Source organism: Vulpes lagopus, chromosome 23, assembly GCF_018345385.1.
Source record: "Vulpes lagopus strain Blue_001 chromosome 23, ASM1834538v1, whole genome shotgun sequence".
Lineage (NCBI taxonomy): Eukaryota > Metazoa > Chordata > Mammalia > Carnivora > Canidae > Vulpes > Vulpes lagopus.
Window position 1 is genome coordinate 42256439 of NC_054846.1, and position 27711 is coordinate 42284149.

The following is a 27711-nucleotide window of genomic DNA, read 5'->3' on the forward strand; positions in this document are numbered from 1 at the left end:
TTTCTGCTCAACAGAATGCCAGCTGTTTTTGGCTGATGAGTCAGCACATCCTAGGCTATGTATTTCATCATTTCCTTCTTGATGTAGCTCGATTGTCAAGTGTGCATGGGAATAAGAATGGCAACTCTAATGAAGGCATGTGTGCTGATCATTTACAAGGTCTGTGTCTTTAACTTCTGTGGTCTGAAGAAATAAAATTGAATGGGAAGACAAAATTATGTTTGACATTACCTGGATTTGCTCAAAGGGTACTTCAAAGCTGAATGACTCATTGTAGTAGGGGTTAAGTGTGTTCTTTTTAATTGTTGTCTTTTTCTTCTTCAGCCTCTTGCCATTCTGCATCAGATGGATCTTCACATAGGGATCTGAAAAACAGAAACAATAACTTCAGGAGATCAGAGATACAAATTTGGATTATAATCTAGCTTTTTAAAAAAAACTTGAGTATTCCCAACAAGGAAATCATTTTATAGCACATATTTAATATTTTTAAAAGTTTTCAGCATTCTTTATTGAAAGATTTTATGTAACCTATGGGCCAGACTTTTTGCCACAATATCTCAGCATTTATAGCTGGATTTAAGGGATGAGAGCTGTAGTGTGCTAATAAACCGGCAATTTGGGGGGAAAAGTCTCAACATGTAACATTTGCCAATGTTCATTGCAGAAATACTTTTAGCATGGCTAATTTCAAGCTACTAAATAGTTTAATAACAAGCTTACTAAATCCCTGAGATATTAACAATTGGCTCTTATGAGCTGGAAAGTACTAGTTGTAGCATACCACTGCACGGGAATAGCTCTTGATAGAGAAAAGGCAAAGGAGCCACTTCATGCATTCATTTATTCATTTACTCAATATTAGCTGGGCCCTAGGGATACAGCCTCGAACAAAACAGATCATTGCTGTTTTCACGATGGAACTTCTGACTTGGGGAGGGGGGATAGACAGCAGGATCACAAAGAAATGAAATACATATGAAATTACAAGTTGACAAGAGTGCTCTAGAAGAACAGAGCAAGAATAGAGGATTGAGAATAGCAGGGGTAGTATGGTGAGCCTAAGGTAGCAGTGCAATTCTTTTTTTTTTTTTTTTTTATTCATGAGAGAAAAAGAGAGAGAGAGAAGCAGGCTCCATGCAGGTAGCCCGATGTGGGACTTGATCCCAGGACTCCAGGATCACACCCTGGGCTGAAGGCAGGCACTAAACCCCTGAGCCACCCAGGGATCCCCTGGAATTCTTATACTTAGATTGCTCAGGTAAGCCCTCTCTCTGGAGGTAACATTTAAACAGAGATTTAGAGGCCATCTTTGTGTGTGTGTGTTTTGCACACGCAGTGATGGGGTGGGGTGTGGGCAGAAAGAGCCAGAGAGATCTATTGATCCAGGACCTGATCATTCCAAGGTAGAGAGTAAGTCAGTGCACAGAGAGTTAAGGAGAAAAGGAGTGGGATCCTCTTAGCAATTTCCCCAAAGCCTCATTATGTAAAGGTAAAGTAATAAGCAAATCAATGGAGGGGTAAGATGATTCCCACAGGGTTCTCATTACTGAGGAATGAACGGTGTACCTTCAGGTTACTAAGAACCCACACCCAGGTTTGACAGTAAAATCTGTTTTCTTAAATATTCGTCTGGTTCATATGTAATGCATACTCATTACAGGGAAAAAAAAATAAACATCAGAAAACGATGATAATCAAAAGCAGGGGAAAAAAAATCGAAAAATCATGCAGGATTTTACTCCCCTAAAATAATCAGTGCTAAGCCTTCCAAACTGTCTTTCCTCCCTTTCAGTATGTGTAAAGCTTGGGGAAACTCCACAGATAACCTTGATTAAGGCCCCCATATGTTTAGATGACAACCTTTTCTGGTTTGTAGTTTTCTCAGTACAACAAAATCCCGGTTTATTTTCAGCAGCATTGTCTACACGTACATCAAACAGGCCAAACAGGCCGAAAGCAACTTCATAGACCAAAAAAACAAAACAAAACAAAAAAAAAAAAAAAAAAGGAAAAAAGATCTTTTTATCTTTGGCCTCTTGAACCATCTCGTAGAAGCCAGCTGTTGATAGGACAGCTAAGTGCAAACGAAAAAAAAATGTTACCGTAAGTCTCAGAGTAAGAGTGTTGAGTGTGTGTGTACGAGTGTTGTTTTCCCCTCTGAGGTTTTTTTTTTTTTTTTAAGTTTTTATTTATTCATGAGAGACAGAGAGAGAGAGATAGAGACAGAGAGAGGGAGAGACCCAGGCAGAGGGAGAAGCAGGCCCCACGCACGCAGGGGTCCGACGCGGGTCTCTATTCCTAGACCCGGGGTCACGCCCTGGGTCAAGGCGGCTCTAACCGCCGGGCGGGCCGCCCCGTCCAGATGGTCACACACGTGGTCACGGCCCAGGCCGCGTCAGGGCTGGTCAGGCGGCCCGAGGGCTGCTGCTCTAGCCGAGAGTCTCAAGCGCTGACGTCACTGGTGAGCACGCGCACACGTCAGCAGGCCCCGGGGGCACAGCCTCCTTCCTGCAGGACCGCGGCAGGCTTCGGGAACCGCGTCTCTCTTCTCCGTCCCTGTGCCGCCATCGCGTCTAGGTGCGGGCTGTGCGGGCGGAGCGCCTGTGGTCTCTTCCTGTGCCCCGACCTTGACCGTCTAGGAGACTCCGGTCATGGCGGCCTGCTCCTCACCATCCGCCTCCCGCTCCGGGGCGTCCACGTGACCCGCGTCCTCCCCTGCGGCTGCGCGTGGGCCTCCCCGTCGTCATCGCTCTTCCGCCTCGGTCCCCGCCCCCTCCCGCATCTCCCTCACCCTCGTCCGGCCCATCAGCAGGTGCCTCACTCTCCTGCCCTGCCTCCTGCGTGCACGTCCGTCATCTCGCAGCCGGCAAGACCCCCCCTGCTAGAGTCCCCAACAACGCGAGAGTCCTAAACCACGCGAGAGCCGAAGAGGCCGCCGCCGGGGAGGATGCTGCCTTGGGACCAGACAAGGTGACCTTCCCTGGGGCCGCCCGTGGGGCCGCACAGGTGGTTTTGATCTTTCTCGTCCCATCTGCCGTAGAACCTAATTCCCGAGGGACAGAGACTGTGTCTGCAGGGCCCCCTGGTTACAGACTGAGGGGTGCTTGGAGCCGTTTCAATTTATGTTGGGTGAATAAGTGGCATGAACTTAGGGCCTCGTGGTCTGGCTGGTCGAGGTCTCCGCGCGAGGAGAGGTCACCTGATGTGGCCCCGAGCCCGCACACTCGGGATGGGAGGTTTGGGGCTTCTGACTCGGGGCTGCGTCCACGCAAGGGGCTCAGGGTGCAGATGAAAGGGGGTCTGCAGAAACCAAGCCTGGAGACGAGGAACCAGCTCCTGCAACTAAGTAGTTGGTCAGTTAAACAACCCACTGTAGATGGTTGCAGATGAAAGGACATCTGCAGAAACCAAGCCTGGAGACAAGGAACTGGCTCCCTCACTAAGTAGTTGGTCTTAAACAACCCAGTGTAGGTGATTGCAGATGAAAGGGTGTTTGCAGAAACCAAGCCTAGAGATGAAGAACCGGCTCCCGCAACTAAGTAGTTGGTCAGTTAAACCACCCACTGTAGGTGATTGCAGATGAACGGGGAAAGTGGTTTTTTCCATCTGTGATCCATATTGCTCTGCGCAGCCAGAACTGACTTTGGGTTCAGAGAACTTGTTTGCTTCCAGTTCCCCGGCGCCTCCATCCAGACCCCCGTGTTTGTGTACAGAGGTGGTCCAGCCTCCAGTTGCTTTTTGGCGCTGGCTGAATACTCAGGTACTAAATACCCATAAAGCAATGTGTATGCCTTCCAGGTTCGTGTGTTGGAACTTTATCAGCCGAAATTACAGCTTGTCTCAAGGGACGCATGAGGACTACATATTTATTTAACAGTACATGACAAGAGAATTCCTGTGCACCTGCCATTGGAGGAAGCAAATGAAAAACCCAACAGGATAATTTCAGATCCAGATAGGAGTCCTGATGCAATGTGATTAATGCCTTGGGGAGAACAAGGTCATTTAAGAGAAGGGTGCTCAGCAAGGTCCTCCTTGAGGGGGCCAGGCTTGAGCTAAGAACCAAATGACAGGAAGGAACCGGTCATTTGAAGGTGGGGTGCGCCTTCACCTTCTCTTAGCCAAAAGGAACAGTACCCACGAGGGCCGTAAGGTGCACGTCCTTCTGCATGTTTGTGGAATGAGAAGGAAGCAAAGGGGACGGGGTCACTGCTGACCTGTCACTTTCATAAGCAGAATCTGCCAGTGCTGACAGTGGTTCAGAGCGATTCTATAATGGCATGATACCGACCAGGAGGGACCGAGGGCTCAGAGAGGAGTAGGTGTGGGATCACCGTAAATGGGCAGAGTTGGGCTCTCGTCTTTGCAGATTCATCTGATACGGGTATCCAAGCAACTTCTTTTGCAGGCGGAATTTCCATCTTAATCGTAATCAAGGCTGGCAGTAACCCAGAGGTCTTGCCCTCCCCTGCCAACTGTGTTGAGATAAAATTGACACGTAACACGTAACACCGTGTAAGCTTCAGGTGTGCAGTGTGATGATTTCATATACATACATTTGTGATCACCACAATACATTTAGTTAGCACATCTGTCACATAATTACAGCATTTTTTTTTTTTTTTTGTATGCAGGGAGAGCATTTAAGTTCCACTCTCTTTAGGGACTTCCAGTTGAACGATACAGTGTTGCCAACCGTAGTTACCATACTACATGCTAGGTGCTCATCTTTCAAGTGTGTACCCTTGGGCCAACATGTCCTCGTTTCCCTCACCCCCTAGCTTGGCAACCACCACCATCCTGTTCTCTGTTTTTCTATGAGTGTGGAATTAAAAAAAAAAAAATAGATTCTACATGTGAGTGAGATAAAGCAGAATTTGTCTTTCTCTGTCTGACTTACTTCTTAGCACAATGCCCTCAAGGTCCATCCATGTTGCTGCAAATGGCAGGACTTCCTTCTTTTTTTTTTTTTTTTTAATGGCTGGATAATATTCTAAATCTATATATATTACATTTTTGTTTTACAATATTATGTAGAATAGTAATTAGAATTAGTAATATTTAGAGCATTTTATTTATTTTTATTTTTTAAAGATTTTATTTATTTATTCATGAGAAACAGACAGAGAGCTAGAGACACAGGCAGAGGGAGAAGCAGGCTGTATGCAGGGAGCCCGACATGGAACTTGATTCCGGGGTCTCCAGGATCACACCCTGGGCTGAAGGTGGCACTAAACCTCTGAGCTACCCAGGCTGCCCAAGCATTTTATTTTTATATAAATTAACTGTGTATATTATATATATTCTTACTACATCTTCCTTATCCATTCATGCATAAGTGGATACTTAGGTTGTGTCCACATCTTGGCTATTGTGAATAATGCTGCCATGAATATAGGGATGCAGGTCTCTCTTTGAGATCGTGATTTCATTTCCCTTAGGTGTATGCCCAGGAATAGGATTTTTGGATCATATGGTAGTTTTGTTTTTAATTTTTTAAAGGAAACTCCATGCTGTTTTCCATAGTGGCCGTACCAGTTAACATTCCCACCAACAGTGCATGGAGGGTTCCCTTTTCTCCACATCCTAGCAAGTCCTTGTTAACTCTTGTCTTTTGATAATAGCCATTCTAAGAGGTGTGAGGTGATATCTCATTATGGTTTTGACCTGCAGCTTCCTGATGATTATTAGTAAAGTTGAGCATCTTGTCAGGTACCTGTTGGCCATTTGTAGGTCTTCTCTTGAAAAAATGTTTATTTAGATCCTCTGTTTGTTTTTGATCAGATAATATTTTGCTATTAAGATGTATAAGTTCCTTAAATATTTTGGATATTAGCTCTTATCTAATATATTTGAAACTATTTTCTCACGTTCTGTAGGTTGTTAGAGATCATATTCTTTATTACCTTTTGTGCCTGGATAAGTCTTGACTGTCTAAGCCTGATATGTATTCAAGGTGGATACATTTGAGGATCATCTTGATTTAACCATCTGAAGTCCTAGATTGCTTCTCCATCTTCTCCAGTCTTCTCCATTGTCATTCATCCTGGCTTGATTGTGTCCTCTCACTCTTTCATTGCACTAAGTCTTTTCCTGAATCCTGGTTGCTTTGGAGATGGCCCTAATCTCTTGATTAGCTCATTAGTAACTTCTTCTGGAATCTAGACCTTGCTCCTCTCTCCCTAAATATGGCTGGGTCTTTTAAATGGAAACCATGAGTCACTTAACTACAAGTCACATCCGTGCTTTAAGAATGCACATATTTTTTTTATAATAAGGATCACCTTTCCTGCAAAGTAGGACTGTTTATAATTAAATTTCTTCTGTTTTAGGGGCTGTTTCCCCTAAAACAAAAAGCAAATCCTTGTCATTTCAGTTTCTTGGTAGCTTAGAAGTTCTGGTCATTACACAATAGGACATAATTTTACTGAAATGATAAAATAGGCTGTAATGAGATTTGCTAATGCTGCTGTTGCTTTTCCCGAGTACAACTGCTGGACACCATGTGTGACGTCCAAATATCCATTAGGTTTTGTAAAAATGTAAATGGCATGGAGAAATATGCCAGCTATAAAATTTGGCTGCTGTCCTCAGGGACTTCATATCTCTATGGCTGTATCACTTCATTCTGCCCCCCAAAACAAGCATTCCTGGAACTCATCATCACCTAAATACTGAAAACCTTCCTTCAACACCATTTAGATAAACTCTGGTGCCACTGAAACATGTGCAGGACTTGGGACACTTTGCTTTTTTAATTTATCTTAAAAAAAAAAAGAGTAGGGCCTTTTTACTTTCTAACTTTGATAGAAAGGAAAGTTTGTTTTCTGATGTCTATTTAGTCTCTAATAGTATGTGATTGTAAGCTTGTAGTTCTAAAAAAGGATGCACGGACATCAGAAAGAAGGTTCTTCATTCCTGATGATAAACTGCAGGTAAAATGAGTGTAGATTCATCGTCTAATTTTGGATGATTTTGAGGTCTGTCATTTGATTTTCTTATTCATGTGGCATTGCTATCCTTCACTCACTACTTGTCAGGTTTTCTTTTCATCTAAAATCAGCCTAACTGAACTTTATCTCTTTTCTATCATAATAGCTGTTATGACTAAGAGGTTTTTCAGGACACTGTAATGATATCACTTTCAAACTTTTATATGTTGACAGGCCCTTTTAATATATGAAATTGGGGGCTTTTTCTTTTTTTGCTCCCAAAGTTCACCATTATGATGGGCAGCATAGTACCTCCCTCAAAAGATGTCCGCATCCTAATCCTCAGAGTTTGAGAATTTTTACCTTATATGGCAAAAGAGACTTTACAAATGTGATTAAGGTTAAGGATTTTGAGATGAGAAGATTATCCTGGATTATCCAAAAGGGCCCAGAGTAATCACATGAGTCCTTAAAAACAGAGAGCCTTTCCTGGCTGTGGTCAGAGAGACAATAGAAGGAGGTCAGAGGTGAACTACATTGCTGGCTTTGCAGATAGAGGAGGGGCACAAGCCATGGAATGCAGGTGGCCTCTAGAAGACGGGAGAAGGCAAGGAAATGGATTCTCACCTGGAGCCTCCAGAAAGGAATGCATCCCTACTGACACCGTGGTATTAACCCAGTGAGACCGGTGTCAGATCTATGACTTACAGAATTATGAGATAATAGCCATATGTTGTTTTTTAAAATGAAGTTTGCCGTAGTTTATCATGGCAATAGTAGAAAACTAATACAACAACCAAAGTTGAAGAGAGGATTCTCTTGTTTATCTAGGAAGGCTTGAGGATGAGACTCAAATTTAAATAGGTCTAGGAAGTGATCTTTTGGGAAAAAGGCATATTTTTCTCCCAAACTTCTAAGAATGATTACTCTGTTCTTCAAAGCAAAAACCTTCAAAAAGTTTAAGTCTTTTCAATTAAAAAAAGGTTAACTTAGAGCATACAATCAGAAGATAATAGCTAGGTACAGATGTTTTAGAATCCATGATAAAGTTAATGAAAATGAATGAAATATTAGCTTTGAATAATTTTTAAAGTAAGATCCATCACAAAGTTTAATGTAGTAACGTTCCCTTATATTTCTAAAGTGCTTTGAGATTATATATATATATATATATATATATGTACATATATATATATATATATATATTTAAAAATCATATCATCTCCTTTAATCCTTATAACCAACCCAGTAAAGAGACTGGGGCTCCTGAAGGCTGATTTTTCCCTCCAAGAATTCACACCAGGGTCTTAGAACCTGCTGCTCTTTTATGATGTGTTAGAGACTCAATTGTGAGTGTTAGTGTTACAGGTACAAACTCTGGAGCCAGACTAACTTGAATCTTGGCTCCGCTGCTAGCTGTGTGGTCTTGGACAAGTTATTTAATCTTTTTGTGTCATACTTCCGTCAACATAAAGTGCTGAGAATGATGAGACCTCGTTTGTAGAGTTGTGAAGATTAAATTGAGTTATCACGTGGAAAATGCTTCAAATGCGTGACCAATGCCTATTATTATTAATTCTTAATTATTATTATAGTTTTGTGAAAGGGCTGACATGTAGGTCAGCATCTAGGTTTCAGACTCTTTCCCAGCTTTGCTAACTTGGTGCCCACCATTGCACTGCTTGCTGCAGAAGTAAACCAAGCTGCCCCCCGTGCCAGATTTATTTCTGGAAAGAAGCATACCTACTTTAAGCAACTGGTTCATTAATGAAGAATTTAATCATGTATGAGATGAAAGAGACAGGGAAGGCTTCTTTCATTACCCCCCGGGTGAGGTAGTCGAGTTGTGAGATGGGAAACTAATTCAACATCCTGTACAGTTTTCTCCTCCTCCTGAAGTCAGTAGATGAAATTTCACAGCTGAAAATTTAATCTTGGGAATTCTAATTGGAAACTTTTTACGAAGGCTCTCGGATAGTGTGAGTCAAAACTATGATTCATTGAGTTTTCTTTCCGGATACTGAGGCCAGCTAATGTTGATACACTTGGGCGTATGAAGTATCTGCTTGCTTTATGTTGCTTAAGGTGAGGAAATAGGGAAAAGGAAGCCCTCAGCCTTGAGATTTGTTCCTGTCATTGGGGATGGGGTAATATCTATAGGTTGTTGGAGAAAGGTAAAATCTACACCCTTCGTTTTTCTGTTCAACTCTTTTGTGCCATGAGAAAATTTTATAAGTGCAGCCTAAATGCTGTGCTATAAGGTCAGAACCACCTAGCTCTTCTCTTATCTTTTAGACAGTCACCTACTGAGCTCATTACCTCCTCTTTAAGCTTCTTCTTGTGCTGAGATTCCAGCCTCCTCGACCAAAAAGAAAACTTGGGGCTGTCTCTGATTCCTTCTTCTCTAATCCCAGTGGAGAGTTAGCCACCACATCCTGCCAATTTACCCTCATATTTCTCTCTGGTTGGTTCCCCCTTTCTAACTTGTCACATCTCAAGATCAGAAATCCAATCTCTCTTGTGATTTCACCCTCAATTCCACACCATTCGTATAATTGTTAAAACTATATTTGATCACACCACTACCGTGTTAAAAGTCTTTAGTGCCTTGCCAAACTCTATCATGACCTTCACAGCCCCCTCCTAACTTAGTATTTCCACAAACTCTGTGCTCTACTCGTGGTCAATACTCACTATTCCTCAGAGAGAATTTAAAATGCCATGGCTTTGAACTGGCTGTCCTTTAGCCTGAAATGCCCTTTCTTTCTTTTCCCATCTTAAGCTTGGTTTAAAAGTCACCTCTTCCCTGAAGATTTCCTCAGTCAGAACCTTCAGACAGACCTTTCTGTGCCCTGCAGCATTTTCTTTTGTAGTTTTGCAAAGTACATATCTCTTTCTTTTCTGGTATTGGAGAATTTTTGTGGTAAGAGAATGACAGAAAAATAATATTCCTATGGGAAATGTGTCTTGAATTTGGAGCCACAGGCTTCAAGATGAACTTTGGGGAGACGTGTAACATGGGAATTTCTTCCATTATTATTCCATACTCCACTTTAACACCCTGGCACATTGTCACCCCCTTCTTCCCTTAGGCAGTTCTAATGTCAAATTATGCCAACTTCATGGAAATATAATTGCAAAACAGCTGCCTGTGAGCAATGATCCTTTTGTGTGAGATATCAAAGAGCCACTGAAGGCTTTTTGTATTTACAATGAGAATGAGAGAGCAGCAGTTCAAAGCTGGATAATGCAAGATGCCTGCAGTTTTCATTTGGACAATTTTGTGTAATTATACTGTCTTCTTTCCTAACTACCACAGTGACCGTGGGCCCTTGTGACCATGGCCTTTACATTTTAGCCAAAGACTTCTCTAGATAAGAAATAACCTTGTTTCAGCTGTTTTGTTCAATCCTTCTGAGCCAGTACCCAGCTTCTGAGTAACTATGGGCATTATTCCTTTTATCTTTTCTTCTTTGGATAATATTCAGTAAATTTCAACTTCTAGTGTTAGATGTAGAAAGTAATACTAGCATCAGTTAGGGTGCTGAATTTCAAGTAACTTAAAACCCATTTCAAAATGTGTAAATTGTAAAGGTAACTTACTGACTTATGTAATGGAAAAGTCCAGAAGTAGGGCTGGGTGGCAAGGATTGTGAATTGCCCTCTGAAATCCCTTCCCCCGACTTTTTAGCAATACAAATCCTGAAGTTTTTTTTTAACCTGGGCACCATTTGGTCCAGCTGGAAATACTTCTCCCAGACTCTCTTGCAACTCAGTATGGGCAACTGACTAACTTCTGTCTATTGGAGTAAATGGAAGTGGTGAGTGGGAATGCCACAGCATATCCTTAAAACGGTGGTCTGTTTTGTCCCTCAAACATTTGTCTGAAGACATTTTTGATTGTCATAATTTGGAGGGGAGGTGATAACGGGCATTGAGTGGGTAGTGGCCAGGGATTTTATTAAACATCCTACAATGGGATCCCTGGGTGGCGCAGCGGTTTGGCGCCTGCCTTTGGCCCAGGGCGCGATCCTGGAGACCCGGGATCGAATCCCACGTCGGGCTCCCGGTGCATGGAGCCTGCTTCTCCCTCTGCCTGTGTCTCTGCCTCTCTCTCTATCTCTCTGTGACTATCATAAATAAATAAAAATTAAAAAAAAAAATAAACATCCTACAATGCATAGGACAGCCCTCACCAGTAAAGAATTATCAAGCCAAAATGTCAGTAGAGCTAAAGTTAATAAACAGTGCCTTAATATAAGCTTCACACCCTCCATTCTTTCTTTTTCTTACAATTGAAAAATGGATATGATAGCAGTGAATCAACCTTTACCTTGCAACATGAAAACAATCCTCTAAGGGACCGCACAAGATAGGGAGGTCCTGGGTTCCTAAATGAGCCGCAGCCCAAAACCACCTACCAATGTTGTCCACTCACCTACATATGCACATGTGGGAGATGAAGAATTCCAAACAAAAATTCTATCTTTTTGTGCCACTGTATTTTGGAGTCCCTTTGTTACTGCACTTCAGCCTGTTCCCTATCTAGCACAGATTCATCAATACCAGCTCGGTCCCAGGTTATCTGTATCACTACTCTGTTTTCTGTGGAGTCCTCATATTCCACATGGTGGCCTCTCCCAGACATCCTGGACTCTACTTGTAAGGATGTAAATGACTGTACTAGCTACAAGTCTCATATTGTCACACACTACCATTCAAGGGAAAAGAGAGTCTACATCAGAATTCCCAGGAAAAGTCTAATCTCACTCTGATTGGACTAACAAAGATGAAATGTCTACTCGATTAGTCCCTGTGGTGAAGAGAATGTGATGAGCTATGTTGGCCTAGTCCTCGGTCATGCATCCATCCCCAAACTAATCAGAGGAGTCAGGAGTCCTATCTTTGGAGTTGGCGATAGGTTCAACTCTATTCTAAGCACAATGCTAAGAATAGAAGAATATGGTGGTTCCTCAAACAGGAATTAGAAGGCTTTCAACAAAAGAGTGTGAAGTAGAAGTTGGGAGGCAACCCTCCAACATTTGTAGTTTTTCAACCTCGCTTCTCTTCTCTGGGATTCCATCTCTGTCTAAACTTGGAAGTATGTGTGCACTTCTTTGCAGAGAGACATTTCCTTCCCACTTGAGATCAAATTCCTAGAAATGAGCCATTGGGCACTTGTACAAGTGGTCCAGCAATGGCAGAGACAGCAGAGTTAAACCATGCAGAATCAGTAGTCAGAGTTTCCTTGCTAACTACAGCTTTTTCTTGTGCACGTATTGAGTAAGCCTATTTTATCAGTTAGCCAAACATTTAATAGTATACAAATAATTAAATAGTAATAGGGTTCACAGAGCAATTTCCGTCAGTGGCAGTTACTTGAGGGGGTTTTTATAAATAATTTGCAAGTACTTAGAGAAGACTGCACTGAGGAGTTTATGTGTCTTATAGTTTAAAATGCTCCCTGTAATGTTATATAAAAATGTAGCATTAAAAATATATTCTGGGAGAATTTTCTGTGTGAGCACACAACTTAAAAATGAATTTACATTAGTTAAGTGCAGTGTTTGCTAGAAGAAAACAACATTAGATAAGTGACTGCCAAAGAGGAAATCAACTTCATTTTAATGAGACCGTAAAATAGCAAAGGCTGATGTAGTCCATTAATGGTGGCAGAGTGCTTTGAGGAGACAAAAACGTAAATGCAAAATGCTGTTATTGTGAATTAAATGGAAAACATTTTTGGTCGGTGGAGGAAGCCACTGAATTCCAACAGTCATTTCTAATGTTGCCAAATGGATTGTACGTGACTGTCGGCCTCTTGATTAAAAGTGCAGGCGTGGGGGCACCTGGGTGGCTCAGTTGCTTAAGCATCTGCCTTTGGCTCAGGTCGTGACCCCTGGATCCTGGGATGGAGCCCCATATTGGGCTCCCCGCTCAGCAGGAAGTCTGCTTTTTCTCCCTCTGCCCTGCTTACGCGCCCTCTCTCTCTCTTGCAAATAAATAAAGAAAATCTTTTTAAAAAAAATGTAGGCATGTATGTCCCAAAACTGGGGAATGAGGATACATCAAAGACAGTTTTCACTGATGTGACAAGTTTCTGGGCATGTACGAGGGCAGAGTTAGGGTTTGAGTGCCGCACTTCGTAGAAAGGGTTTATCAAGTTGGCAAAATACAAGTCTTTTCTTTTTGGCTTTTAAGGTGAAATTCTTCATCTATATAATTCACCCTTCTTTTCCCTGTACTTTGGAAAATCTTTCAGAAAGGGCAAACTTGAGAGCAGGAGCAGTAGTAATTATGTTTAATTTTTTCTGGATGACTACAAAGAGTTTGGTGGAATAACCAAGTCTAAACTGTTTGTATGAACTGAATAACAAAAACAGTCAAAGGATTTCAGTAAAGCAAACAAAATTGCAAACAGTAAATTTGACTTGACTCTTTTTTGTCTTTTCTGGAGATTTGGGGTTTGCCTCTTATTTATGCCAGATGAAAGGTCACTAGTGATAGATCTTTCTTCTTCTTTTTAAATTTTAAAGTAGCATTAGACATTTGTACTGGATGAGACAGTGTTGGTAGCAGTGTTACTCGGTAACATTGCTAGGACCTGTAAGCACACAGAATATGACGGATGGATGCTACTCCTTCTCCACAAAGAGGTTCCCAGCACCTCAGCACGGGGTGAAAATTGAAAGCAGTGTGAGAATAAGGATGCTCTTACACATAATATGACTAAATAGAGTTAGTGCTCTGCAGTGGGGTGACTTCAGACTCACTCAGTTCTCAGGTTAGCTTAGCCAGAATCAATTTTACTCTCATTAACTCCCTATCTCTTGCACAAACTTGCTTTAAAATGTCTATGTGTCTTCTAAACATTTTGCTGTCTCAGCATTAGAAAGTTCATGGACGGAGACTGCCTTACAGTAATTGAGGGAGCGACTTGGAAATGTTTCCAGATGGAGTGGAGGAGACTCTCTCCATGTCTCCATTTTGAACTGTTTCTAGAACTTTTCAAGTGTCTGCATGTATTACCAAGGGAGTGAGGGAATGGCTCCTATGTGTCTTAGCTGGAAATGTCTCAGTGCTTCTTTCTCTGCTTGAAAAAGAAAATACGTTCATCTTTTCAGGAGGGTTTCTTTCCCCTTGCTGTCCTCCTTCCTGCATTTAAACGACACTGTTGAGCCTGTGGCTCTAGGAGAGGATTAATGATGCAGCTTTCATTTCCCCTTTAGAAAAAGAGATAATGTTTTTAAGAATCATAATATCATTGAAAACTCATACTTCCCACCTTTGGTTTGAGATTTTATAGTATGAATAATGCGTGTCCTTTCAAAAATCAAAAAAAACTTTGAGCACCCTGGTTGGTTTGTTATTAAATTTCTTTATTTGAATGTTGATTTCCCTTATCCTTCAAGAGAGATATTTCATTTTGGTTTATTGATGGCCAAATATGGGTCTCTTTCCGAAAGCTGTGAATCTGTTTGAGATCAGCTGGTGTTCTGCTTTGCAGGAGAGATCCACTTCTACCTTGGTAATCTGGTTTTCTTATAATATTGTAAAGAGAAAATAAAAATAAGCTATGGCTTTAATATTATACTGCGTATAGGAAAATAACATGAAGTAATGTAATTCTGTGGTGATTTTACTGCTTTTTATGAAGCAAATTTGTGATTAAAGTCAATCACCACATATCAGTATTTCACATCTCAGTAAAAACTCACAATAATGTTATTTTGCACACTGATTTCTTTGGCACTGACATTCACCTAAGATACTTCCTCCCTAAATCTGGGAAGAGTGACAGTTGGGGTGTTAGAGTCGGCCAAATTCTTTATATAAAAGATTTGGTTGCTATGAAATGCTTTAAGTCTTTGCAGGATTTCAAAGGCACACACAACATGGCCACAGAGATGGCCCAGATGTACAAAGATGAGAGCTGGCCTTGTTTTTCCCAATTTTACATTTTCCTGAATCACAGATATTCCATAGGCTGCCATCTTTCACCTTCATGACCTTTGGCATAAGATAACTTAAGTGGTTATTCCATTTTTCTTGGTATTATTTCTTAGCTCTGGGGTACAGAATTCACTCACTCACTCACTCACTCACTCACTCACTCACTCACTCACCTACTCACAGAGTGCCTATCATATGCCAGGTGTTTATCTTTCAGCCAGCATCCCATTCCATCCTGTATCCCCATTCTTGACCCAGAGCCGGGTGCTTGATCGGGATCCGGTAAATATTTGCTAAATGCCTGAATGAATCAGCAAAGTATACATATCTATTGAGCAATTCTTAGGGAAGAGAGTGAGGGGATACAGGAAACTATAGAAGCCAGTTTGTTCTTCAAAGAGCTTACAGTAGGGTTGGGAAGAGAAGACATACATTTCTGTGTTAGGTTTAAACCAACCCACGTATTTCTGTGGTAGGGAAGATAACAAGACAGTGGATGTTTTCTTGCTAAATTATTTGCACAGCGGTGACCATAAGAGGACTTCACACCAGACAAATACCCTTCACTCACTTAGAAATGTTAAGTTTGAATTCAAGGCTCCACCTTTAAGGAGTCCAAACAAATGTCACAAAGAGAAAACTGACCTTTTGTTAATACTAAAAATCATCACCCCCCATGCCTTCTTCTCCCTTCACCTCCACACATAGATCTGCAATTTCATAAAACATAAATACAGTGATATTTGCATAGTGTTAATGCTATGTAGAGAAAGAAAGAGGTCACTAGATGGATTGAACTTGTTTTTTTCCTTGGGCCTTTTCCAGTCTTTCTGTGCATAATGGAATTTCATGGTTAACCTAATGTGATTCTCATGAATAGGCAATCCCTACATTTTAAGATGGTTTAAATGAAATGGAATTTTTGAGATATACAGGATTTTTATAAATTAGAGGATTAGGCCTGCCTGTAACATTTTGTGGGGCCCAGGGTAAGACTACAAATGCAAGTCCATATGCTCTATGTCTAAATTTTTAAGAGCTATAAATTAAAATACAAACTTAAAGACAGGCATTTTCTATTCTCATATTTTAACAAATACACATACGTAATGACCGGGAAACCCAGCTTTCATGGAGACTTGTCAGACTCCTTGAGGCTCTGCCCTAGAAGCTGGCATGGTGGGAGAGTGCTCCTGGGCCTGCCCTGTTCCTCTCTTTTGCACCTCCAGCGTGCACCGTAAGGTTCACATATGTGTATGGGGATGCCCTGGCCTGCACGTCCAAGCTTTGTGTACCAGTTCCCCCCAAACTGATCCTTAGCCACCCTTCAGCTGTGGGGTATGTACCAACCTTCAGGTGCTCAGACTTGGGAAAAATGTCTTCAGACAGTGAATCAACCTGGGGTTATTTTGACAGTGTACTTTGGGTCTCAGGGAACCAGGGCCTGGTCTAGAATGGAAAGTTAGGTGCAGCCTCTAGATAAATAAGTTCTGTGGCTCTTTTGGACTCCTTGTCCCTTGCAAGTGTGGCTAGGGGAGGACCAGAGTGGGGCCCTCTAAACTCTGCGCTCTAGGGCAGGATCCCTTCTTCTCCACAGTGAAGGGCTGTACTGCACATTCTTTTTTAAATTAAAGTAGAGTTGGTACACAATGTTATATTAATTTCAGGTGTACGGTATGAAGATTTGATAATTCTATGTATTATGTAATCATCATGGTTAGTGTAGTTATCATTTGTTATCATTTGTTACCATTCAACATTATTACAATATTATTGACTATATTACCTGTGCTGTATTTTTCATCCCCATGACTTACTTATTTTCTAACTGGAAGCTTGTTCCTTTTATCTTTTTTAGAGTAACCTCTACACCCAATGTGGGACTTGAACTAATGACCCTGAGATCAAGAGTCACATGCTCAACTAACTGAGACAGCCAGGTGCCCCAAAGCTTATATCTCTTAATCCCCTTCACCTATTTCACCCAGCCCCAAAACCCCTCTGCTCTGGCTACCATCAGTTGGTTCTCTTTATTTATGATTCTGTTTTGGCTTTTTGTTGTTATTGTTTGTTCCGTACTGCATAGTTTGTGCAATTTTTAAACAGCTCTTAGCAGGCACTGTACTGTTTACTGTCTTTAGTTTATCTCATTTATTTTTCATGGTTGTCCTGAGAGATAGGTATATTACCTCCATTTTACAGCTGAAGAACCTGAGACTAATTGGTTCACAATTAATATTAGTTGTCATATAAGTCCTATGACTTTGAACATTCATCTTAATTCAATATTCATAAACTTTATCAGTGTTAGACTATATACATTTTATAAGGGAAGATGATGAAAACATGATATAATTCCTTATATTTTCAATTCAGTAACTGTATTGTAATTAAAATGTTCATGTTTCTTAACTAGACTACGAGACCCTGAATGATGTGTCTCATATTTATCTCTCGTTTCATCTCTCAGGATACCATCCCATACTGCCTCTGCTCCAGCTGCCCTGCCCTGAAAGCTCATTGAATAACACTGTATTCCCTCTCCTCTTGGGCCTTCATGCTTGGAAGGCTCCTCCTCTTCATGCCCCACTCTACACCTCTTTAATGAAGCTCAGCTCTAATATCACTTCCTCCTGGAGCACACTTTGACTCTCCATTTTAAAACAGCTTCTTTTATTTTTATTTTTTATTTTTATTTTTTTTAAAATTTTTATTTATTTATGATAGTCACACAGAGAGAGAGAGAGAGGCAGAGACATAGGCAGAGGGAGAAGCAGGCTTCATGCACCAGGAACCCGACGTGGGATTCGATCCTGGGTCTCCAGGATCACGCCCTGGGCCAAAGGCAGGCGCTAAACCACTGCGCCACCCAGGGACCCCAAAACAGCTTCTTTTATTATCCTCATAAAGGATCTCTGTAATCCACTAAAAGGATGGTAAATGGGACTCAGTGAAAATATCTAATTTACCCCAAACCCTTTCTCTGAGTTTTTCATCAGAAACACTCTTAAGAGGTACTGCTCTTAGACCTTGACAAAAATTACCAGCTGGAATAATCGTAGTCAGTTAATAAAATGACTCGCATTGGATCGCTAGCAGTTAAGAATATGAGTTTTCTTAGAGCAGAAGAAGTAAAGCCATGGAAACTTTTTGGAGAAAAGCTATTCCACATCAGTCTTCAGAAGATTGTGCCCTCTTTGTAAAGCAAGTTTATCTAGCAAATGGCTATGAAATATGTTTTTTTCCTTGAATAACTGCCTGTGGTATGGATGAGGTTAGAACATTCTGTTCTCATTCTTCCCAGTTTAGCTTCAGGGTGGGAAGGGTTGCAAGTACTAAATTCTAAGCACTGTCATCTCAAGGAGTGAAGATTAGACACAGGAATATTCTAAAGCAAGCTTATGATTTGCCTTGAAAAATCCATCTAGGAGAATGCAGAGTGAATTAATTTAGTGGAATTGTTATGCAGAGTTGGGAGTCTGATTTTGAATCTTTTTGGAAATATTCTGAATGATTAAGATTCTAAGTCTTATTTCAAAAGGGTTAATTCTTCCAATCAGTGCTGGATGTGAATATACTTCAAACAACTCACAACTTTTGTTACTTAAAATGAAGGCCATTTTAAAGGGACAGTTAAATGTCTTATTGAATAAATGAATAAGAGGGCAGGCGTTGTTGTAAGAGAAGCTACCATTTATGGGCTCTGAATTAAATGGATAAGAAGCGCTCTGTGTTTTCAGTGGCTTTTTTGGGAGATGGTATACATGAGTCAAAGGCCATAAGGCAGTAAGCAATATTAATGCTTTTAGGTAGAACCTTTTCTGGATGCCTCTGTTAGATGGAAAGAAGTCAGCGTTTTGCAAGATAAATTTGGATGTGTTGTCCTGGATTCTTTGAAGCTGAGATTGACCTGGAAATCAATTAAAATATTAGTGTATTTCCCTCTCTAAAATGTTGAAAGAGAAATATGTATCATCCAGCATAAATATAAACATGACAGGTCATCCAACATAAACATAACATTTTGTCAAATGAAGAAAATTTTCTTACAATGGCATTTTCAATATGGCAGTCAGACCAGTGTAAAGAATTTAGTGAGGTAACTCATATAAATTTGATATTTGTCCTCAGTTCAGAGAAATGTGATTTCAGACATAAAGACAAGTCTGTGGTACTGAAATTGAAAATAGAGCTCAATGAGTTAACTGACCTTTCCTCAAGATGCTCTGTGGAAAACGGACTCACTGTATATGGTTTTAAAGAAAGAAATTCCTACATAATTTTGCAGGAAGGCCATTGTGAACATGAACAGATGAACACTGAGTTAGCATGGCTGAAGAAGGTTTGAAAGTTCTTGGAGGACAAATTATATGAAGACTCATGTTTGTTGAATTTTCATTATATGTCCAGCACTTTGCTGGAGGATAGGAGAACATGGTGGAAAACATGGACACCTTGCTATTACTTTGGAAGAAGTTACAATAAATGAGAGATGAGAGTAGATAAGAGTTCACTTGACAGGGGACGCCTGGGTGGCTAAGCGGTTAAGCGTCTGCTTTGGCTCAGGGTGTGATCCCAGAGTCCCAGGATTGAGTCACACATGGGGCTCCCTCCCTCTGCCTGTGTCTCTGCCTCTCTCTCTCTCTGTCTCTCTCATGAATAAATGAATAAAATCTTAAAAAAAAAAGACTTCACTTGAAAACCTAAGGACAAACATGAAAATGACACAAAACATAATGTTGAGGAGGAAATTAGGTCTATTTGTCCTAATTAGGGTAACGCTTGGCTTTTTTTTTTTTTTTACTGATTCTTTAATAATAAGAGTTTAATATTTATCATTGGAATTTTTACAGATACATGGGAAAGTAGTACCTAAAATTTCTCTAAAAAACCAAAATCAAAACCCAAACCGAAAAAAGACAACCGTCGAAGCATCAGTGGACAGCACAATGATTAATGAAAAACATTTAAACTTAAAAACTGAAACACCCAGATCTGCGTATAATCACAAAGACCAAGTAGAGATCAGGGTGTAGACTAGGTGGCATAATTCTGAGGAAATAAAAATAGCTATCAAATAGTCTCAGTTTATTTAGGAACTATTCATGGCCAGTTGGTTTGTAAAAATCCATCTGCACCAACCACCTGTCAGCCAGACTCCGGCAGCCATAGACAATCCTCAAAAATCAGAGGCTGAGCAAGAAAAAAACAGTTCAAATGGAAGCTCTCTGTTAACATTGATGAGAAATCAATACAACTATGGCCATGCATTTCAGATTGTAGGAAGAAGAAAAAGTTCTATGTGCTCATACCTGCTGTGGTTCGTACTACCATTTTTACTGTTGAAGTGCTTGAGGACAACCATTGTTTCACAAAAGTCTTTGCAAATGCTATTTATGAACAAATCTACACCATATTCGTGCACACACATATACAGATGCATTCGTGCGTACGCACACACACACTACATCTCTGCCATTTGTCTGTAAAGGCATTTTCAGGGAAAGAGCATCATTGATTTGTTAGGCATTCTCAATGGTGTTTTGTTTTCTGGCACTGCAGAAATTCCTCTAAATAGGTCATCATAATACTGATAATCATCTCCACGGTAACCAGCTTTCAAGGCAACTGGCTAAGGATTACTGTTCTGGGTGGGGGAAATTTTATTAGAAGCATGGTAGTAACACAAGAAGATGCAATCTAGTGCCATTAAAATTCCCTTACAAGTAGAGTATTTATCAAATATCCTTATCATAATCTAAATTAAGTACAATCTATTTGGGAGGCTTTTGTAGGTAATGTTTGGTCTTTTACTGTACATAATAAAAGACACAAGTGTTTGGTTATTTCTTTTAGTCTTTAGGTTAGGATAGACCTAGGAGCTTGGTATTTCCAATGCTGACCCAGAAGTCCATGTCTTGGTAGAAGTCTGGGGATTGGTGTTGATTCTCACATGTTGTCTCCGTCTGCCACTATCTGAATATGTGTTTGACATATTCGAGAGAGAGTGGATTCTTAGGGGACTGTGCAGAAACAGTCCTGAGCATAAGATATTGTGAAATTGAGGAACTCTTCTGAAAAATTTCTTTCTTAGATATGAGGGAACCTATTTTTTAGTGTCCAGGGATATGACTAACTGACTTCTTAGAAGTAGTCTGGAGCTTGAGTCCTTGAAATGTTTTTTAGCCAAGAGAAGCTGGCATATAACCCAAGCAAACCACTTCAGTTTATGCTTTTTTATTTGCGTGTTAAAATACTTGATTAATTCCTAAGGAGCAATGTCATGGCAAGCTTATATTTGCAGACCACAGGTATGATGTTCAATTAGAGTTAAAAGAACTAGTTGAAGCCTTTAGCTGAAGGTGACAGAGTGAAAACAGATTCATAGAATCTTCTCTCTCTCACAACTGAAAAAGTGAATGCCAACAAGAAACACTAGCTTCTTCCTCCCCAATGAGAAATCCACCAAATAAGGCAAGAAGTGCAACTTAATATTATGGACACTCAAACAAAACATGAGCATGTACACACACACATGCAAAATGCTGGCCAAGGAAAGAGGATTCTGGAATGACAGGGTGCAGCTCCTAACCCTGACATTTCTCCCTGCCCCTCCGAAACTTTACTGCTGAGTCGATGAATCTTAAGACTTCACTATTGCCCTCAAATCTAGATCAATCAGTTCAGATTGACTGTCTTTATTCCGCCCACCCCTCTTTTGACCGAGGAATGGTTGGCATGGCTATTAGGCAGACGTGGGCTGCTTCTATCTGATGTGTTGTACCAGTAAAGATACCATAATGAATACAACTTCATGAGAAAGCCCATTTTCTTTTTTGTTCCATTTTTTCACACAGCTATATTTCCAGTGCCTTGATTAGAATAGTACCTAGCAGATAACAGGTACTCAATAAAAATTGGTTGACTGATTGGAACCCCCTTCTCTCCCCCCAACAAAAAACCTTTCAGGGTAGACATGAGTCCTGATTAAAGGGAGGGGTTAAAACTTAGTTCACAACACCTACAAATCCCAGAGGAGAGAGCAGTACCCGGGAGTTCCATGTCAGACAGATGTTACGTAGCTTCCACAGAATTTTCCCCTTCCCTTCTCCCCCCGCCCCCCCATCAGTCTACAGTAAAGTAGGTGGTATTCTCACACCATAACTCAGAGGGAAAGCAAGTTAGAATCCATGAAAATGGAGTCAAGGAGAAGTTTTCTACCCTAGATCAGAACAGAGAGAAGGTCTAGATAGAGCTATTCAGGTATGAGCAAGATGGGGTGGGGGGAAGGCAGTGGCAAATATCCAAATACACTAAGGCAACACTCCCAAATAAAAACAAACAAAACCAACCAACCCTTAAAAGAGAGGAACATAGCATGCTGAAGAATGATAAAACCCCCACTCTTAAAGAAAATATAATCCAAAAAACAAAACAAAATTCCTCAGAAGTGCTTTGCACTATGAATCAAGTTAATGAGAACATGAACTCAGGAAAATATGAGCTCAAAGATGAGATGATAGAACAACAAGAAGGTTTCAGAATTGAGGAAGCTGAGAACAAAAACAATCATAGAGCAAATAATAAGGTGGCATAGCAAGGGAAAAAATAGATGGCTACAAATAAAATTATTGAGCTAGAAGAAAAGCTTGTGAATACAAGGGGAGAATTACAAGATAACTGATTTGAGTTCCAAAGCACTTGACATCAGTAAAATTGATGTCCCTGAAGAAGAGGATCCAATACACAAAACCGGAAACATTCACAAATATCATACAAAGAAATTTCACTGAAGACAAAGAATAACCACATCTATGGACTGAAAGGGTATACTGGGTTCTGGGAAATATTAGTAACAGAAGGCTCAGCCTACAAACATATTCCCGATTGAATAATTGAAATTCAAGAAGACAGACATTCCTGAGGCATTGAAGCAGAAAAAAAGTCACAGAGAAGGGAGCAAAAATTAGGCTGGCCTCAAATGCGTCCACAGTAACAGCACAGGAGCAATGCGTAGATGGGCCAACATGTCGAGATAGGCATTCCATCATGAAAGACCTACAGTCTAGGATGGCAAATAAATGGGTCCTGTGAATCCTTGGGCTTAATGATTAGAGTGTAGTCAACCTTAGAATACCTATCTTAGCAGTTTCCATAGTGTATCTTTTGGACTCTAATCCTTTCAGGTGTTCCATGAAAAAGAGAACTATGCTCAAATCACTTAGAAGTACAGAACCTCAAAAAAAAAATACAGAACCTCTCAAAAGTCTTGCCTTAGAGATTTATAATATATATCAGCATATAAATGACTCTAAGACATTTTTCATTAGAGAAACCTGTTTTTGTTGTTGTTGTTTTGTTTTTTGAGAGAAAGTGCACACATGTGAGTAGGGCAGTGGTGGGTGGTGGGGGAAGGGTAGAGGGAGGAGAGGGACTCTTAAGCAGGCTCCACACCTTAAACCCGAGCTGGGCTCAGTCTCATGACCCTGAGATCCTGACCTGACCTGACATCAAGAAGCCGATGCTTTAACCCATTGAGCCACCCAAGGCACCCCAGGAACATGATTTTCTTTTATAAAACATGGTTTAACCCAGCATTTCCACTGAAATGTATTTTCATTTGCCTGGCTGGCTCAGTCAATAGAGCAGGAGACTCTTGATCTCGGGGTTGTGAGTTCAAGCCCCACATTGGGCGTAGAGCTTTCTTAAAAAAATAAATAAAAATAAGGGTATTTGACAGATTCCATTTGGAGAAAATTTCATCTATGATACTGGAAGGGGAGAAGATTTAACAACTCAAAAAAGTAACCAATCCAAAAGCAAGTCATATTTATTTGTTTACTTTCTGCCTCAAGGACAGCAGTAGCATTTTTTCATTCACTTATTCATTCATTCATTTTGAAGTACTGAAATCTTAAAACATAGTTGCAGGAAGGAACAAGTACTTGTAGCAGAGTGGTGGTTGTAGGGCCACTTTGAAAGTACAAACGGTAAATTCCTTCCTAAAGCAGCCATTTTAAATCCTCAAGCAAAGCTCAGTTTCACATCCTCTTTGTTAAAAGGAATGCATCTTTGAAGGCTGCATTCCCGCCATGGAACTCTGATGGGGCAGGATTTCAATTCAGTACAAAAAGAGAAATCCGAGGAGGTGTTGAGAAACTGAACCCTGTTTTCTTCCTTAGGGAGCCAGGAACAATGTGAGAAAGCAAAGGAGTAAAAATCTTCTATTCCAGAAGAAAAACAAAGTCTTTGCTGCTTTGCAATACCTTCCCCTACTTCTCAGCATTTCTCCAATTTACACAAGCACTTTCTGACGGTGTGCAGTGCCTCCTAATTAGGTGACACACCACGGCTTCAGAATGGTGAAGGACCTTGCTGTCTACTCACATCCTCTCCTATGCTACTTTGAACTGGGAAAAGTATTTTATTTTGTAAAGATTTATTTATTTATGAGAGAGAGAAAGAGAGAGAGAGAGAGAGAGAGAGAGAGAGAAAGGACACACCTGCAAGCAGGGGGAAGGGCAAAGGGAGAGAAACAGACTGCACCCTGAGACCGTCCTGGGACCCTGAGATCATGACCTGAGCCGAAATCAGGGGTGCCAGGTTCAACCAGCTGAGCCACCCAGGCACCCCTGGAAAAAGTATTGTAAATCAAGAGGGACTTGTCTCTCTTTCCCTCCCATCCTGTCAGAAGACACAAATGGGCCAGCAAAGTGGAGTCAAAAGCTGGAGGGAGCTTGCAGCTTTCAAATAATGTTGCATTTATCTGTCCTTGTGAGATACTGCCTTGGAGTTGACTGAGTTAAGAGCGGGTTGAGGAGTAGGTCAAGGGATTCCAAGGAGTGAACAAAGGGGCCCAGAAACTGGAATGCGTCCTAAGAAGGAATACCGGGATATGCTGCCCTCTGCAGGATTTTTAAGGAAAAATACATCAGTTAAAACTGGCTAAACCTTTAAAAGTCAACATCAGTGTTGACAAGGATATAAGCAGAAGGAATGTTCATATTCTCCTGGGGTATTTATCAGGGAATGTCCAGAAAAGCTGAAGATGTGCCTTCCCTATATCCTAGCAACCTCACGCTCGTGTAAATATCCTGGAGGTACTCTCCCACATTTGCATAAGGAGATAAGTGTGGGAATGCTCCTTGTTGCATTGTTTATGACAGCTAGAAATTGGAAACAGCCCAAATATCCATCAGCAGAAAGCTGTAAGCATCAATTGGGATATATTCCTACCATGGAATGCTGTACAGCAATTAAAAAATAAGTTTGTGTTAATCAACATGCACACATCTCAAGAATATGATATGGAGAGATTAGCTGCATAAAGATACATAATATATTATTTATATAAAGTTTGTAAACACACGAAATACATAGAGTGTAATACCATTTACATAACTGAAAATGAAACCAAAACTGTGTGCACTAAAAACAAACATAGCAATGATGAACACAAAACATGAAAATAGGCTTGGAAATCCCATAACATGATATAGGGAAGGGCACGCAAGATTTTGATTATATATATTGTGTTTTGATTCTTTTGCGTATTCATAATACTTATGAATATTCATTATATTATACTTATTATAAGGTCTGAAATATTTCATTAGAAAAACTGAGGAGCTCTGATTTAGATTCAGCTAAAATGTATAAAATTCCTGTCACGTATCTAGTACAGTGCCCTTCCACATCTGGCAGTATGATAGCTGATACCAGTGGAATCTGTGCTCATAAGTGCAATAGAATCCCATTATCCTGAAACTTCTGCTTGTACTTTCAGATCCGGTGAATGTGACCCTACCTGACCTCCTGCCCGATGCCGTGAGCTCACCACTCTGACTGATAAACTTGCAGGAGAGGTTACAGGGGGAAGGAGAAGGAAGGCAAGGTAAATTATTAAAACTTACTATTAAGAAAGGGTACCAAGTGGATTTGGAATTTTCTTTTCCAAATGAATTCAACTTCTTTCTGTGGGTCACATTCTCTCTCAATGTACCAATTTCTTAATAGAAACTGTGTGATGAAGGATATGGGTCCAAATGAAGAAATTCTCTGTGATAGAATCATGAGTGCATGCCGCATGAGGAAAAAGGCAAAACATCCTGGGTTGGTTTTATGTGACCTATAATGGATAAGACTTGGAGACCAGTTGTTGCGTACCTAAACTGAGATTAGATATTCACTTTTGAGGCACCTGTAGGGGGGACTTCAAGCATCCAATGAGGTGAACTCCTATTAATAGTTGTCAACTCTGGCTTCACATTATAATCACTGGAGAGTTCTAAAAACTATTGCCTTGCTCCCCGCCAGAGATGCTGAAATAGTTCATGTAGGGTGGGGCCACTCCAGGTGGTCAGATTTTATCACTGTCACTTCCTAGGTGATTCTAATGTACATTCAGCATTGAGAACCACTGTGCTGCAGTTGTCATCTTCATGGCTATTGGTTTACTCTGGTTGGGGTGGTTACTGCTGGCCCATCCTGTCCTGTTTGTGCTGTGATGGAAGAAACGTTGGGCACTTGTTGTTTGTTTCTACTAATTCTCTCTATTCAGACCTGCAAATGTCTTTGATGTGCCATTTCTTGCCTGGAAACTCTGCTGGAGATTATTCATCATGCCTTGGCGTTCTTTTGTGCAAGGCCAAGTGTTTGGAAAAAACACTTGCTATGCAGCAGAGGTAGGGGAGTGGGGGAATCAGGGGGTCGGGAGATGTCACTGACAAGGCCACAAAGGTCATCGATTTTTTGTAACGTCTAACAGGCCTGGGCTCTTCAAAGTCTCAGTCAGCTTCTAGACGTACATGCTGGCTAAAAGAATAGAATAGTCCTGGCATCCGCCCCCCCTTCTCCATCCCATCCCTGATCTCACTGGAGACAATTGTAATAACATTTTAAAAATGCATGAATTTGAGAGCTAAAAATTTAGTTTAAACTTCCAATCCAGTAGAGATATCTTTAACAATACCTCGTCGGATGGCCATGCAGACACTGCTTTAAGTCTTTGTTAGTTCCCCGTTAAAATACTTCTATAAAATGCCTATACATTTTGCTCCGATGTTAACATTGGGACTACAAGGAGTAGTAGTCAGTATCCCAGCCCTTAGATGATTCACAGGAGAGTTTAGAAGGGAACACATGTGACCAATTGCCGTAGAGTGTGAGATGTAGAAGGCAGTCTGCACGTCCTGTACACGGGTTATAAAATTAGGAAAGAGGAAGGTTTGTGTGGATCAGTTTTGTTGGAGAGGGGTTTTGCACAGAGGGAGGGCTTGACACAGTCATGTTTTTGAGTCTTGTCAACATGCATTTTGAGCAGCCTCAGCACCACCTGGGAGCTTGTTAGAGGTGCAGAACAGGACTTCAGGCCCCATCCTAGACCCATGGAAGCAGAATCTCCACTTTATTTTTAATTTTGTTATTTTTGTTCTTTTTTAAAGATTTTATTTTTTCATGAGAGACAGACAGAGAGAGAGAGGCAGAGACACAGGCAGAGGGAGAAGCAGGCTCCATGCAGGGAGCCCGATGTGGGACTTGATCCCAGGTCTTCAGGATCACGCCCCGGGCTGAAGGGAGGTGCTCAACCGCTGAGCCACCCAGACCTCCCAGAATCTCCACTTTAACAAGATCCTCAGTAGCATCATCTGGACATGAAGGCCTGAGAAGCATTTTAGAGGAAGGTTTAAAGATTCTCCAGGTTTTATGAGATGACACGAAAGCTTCCATGTGTGAAGTGGTCTGGTACCACTACAGCTCAAGCATAGCGTGAATGAGGAACAAGTGATGCCATTTGGAGAGGCAGGCCTGGGCCTTGTCATGA

General features: G+C 40.9%; 1 protein-coding gene across 3 annotated transcripts in view; it reads right to left on the minus strand.

The window, feature by feature from the left end:
• SYT1 (synaptotagmin 1) overlaps nucleotides 1-27711 on the minus strand; it is a 533799-nt gene that overhangs the window by 7217 nt on the left and 498871 nt on the right. For all 3 annotated transcript variants that reach the window (XM_041739097.1, XM_041739098.1, XM_041739096.1), the window contains one exon: nucleotides 232-365. In XM_041739097.1, the coding sequence (XP_041595031.1) occupies nucleotides 232-365 (134 nt within the window). The remainder of the gene's footprint in view (nucleotides 1-231; nucleotides 366-27711) is intronic.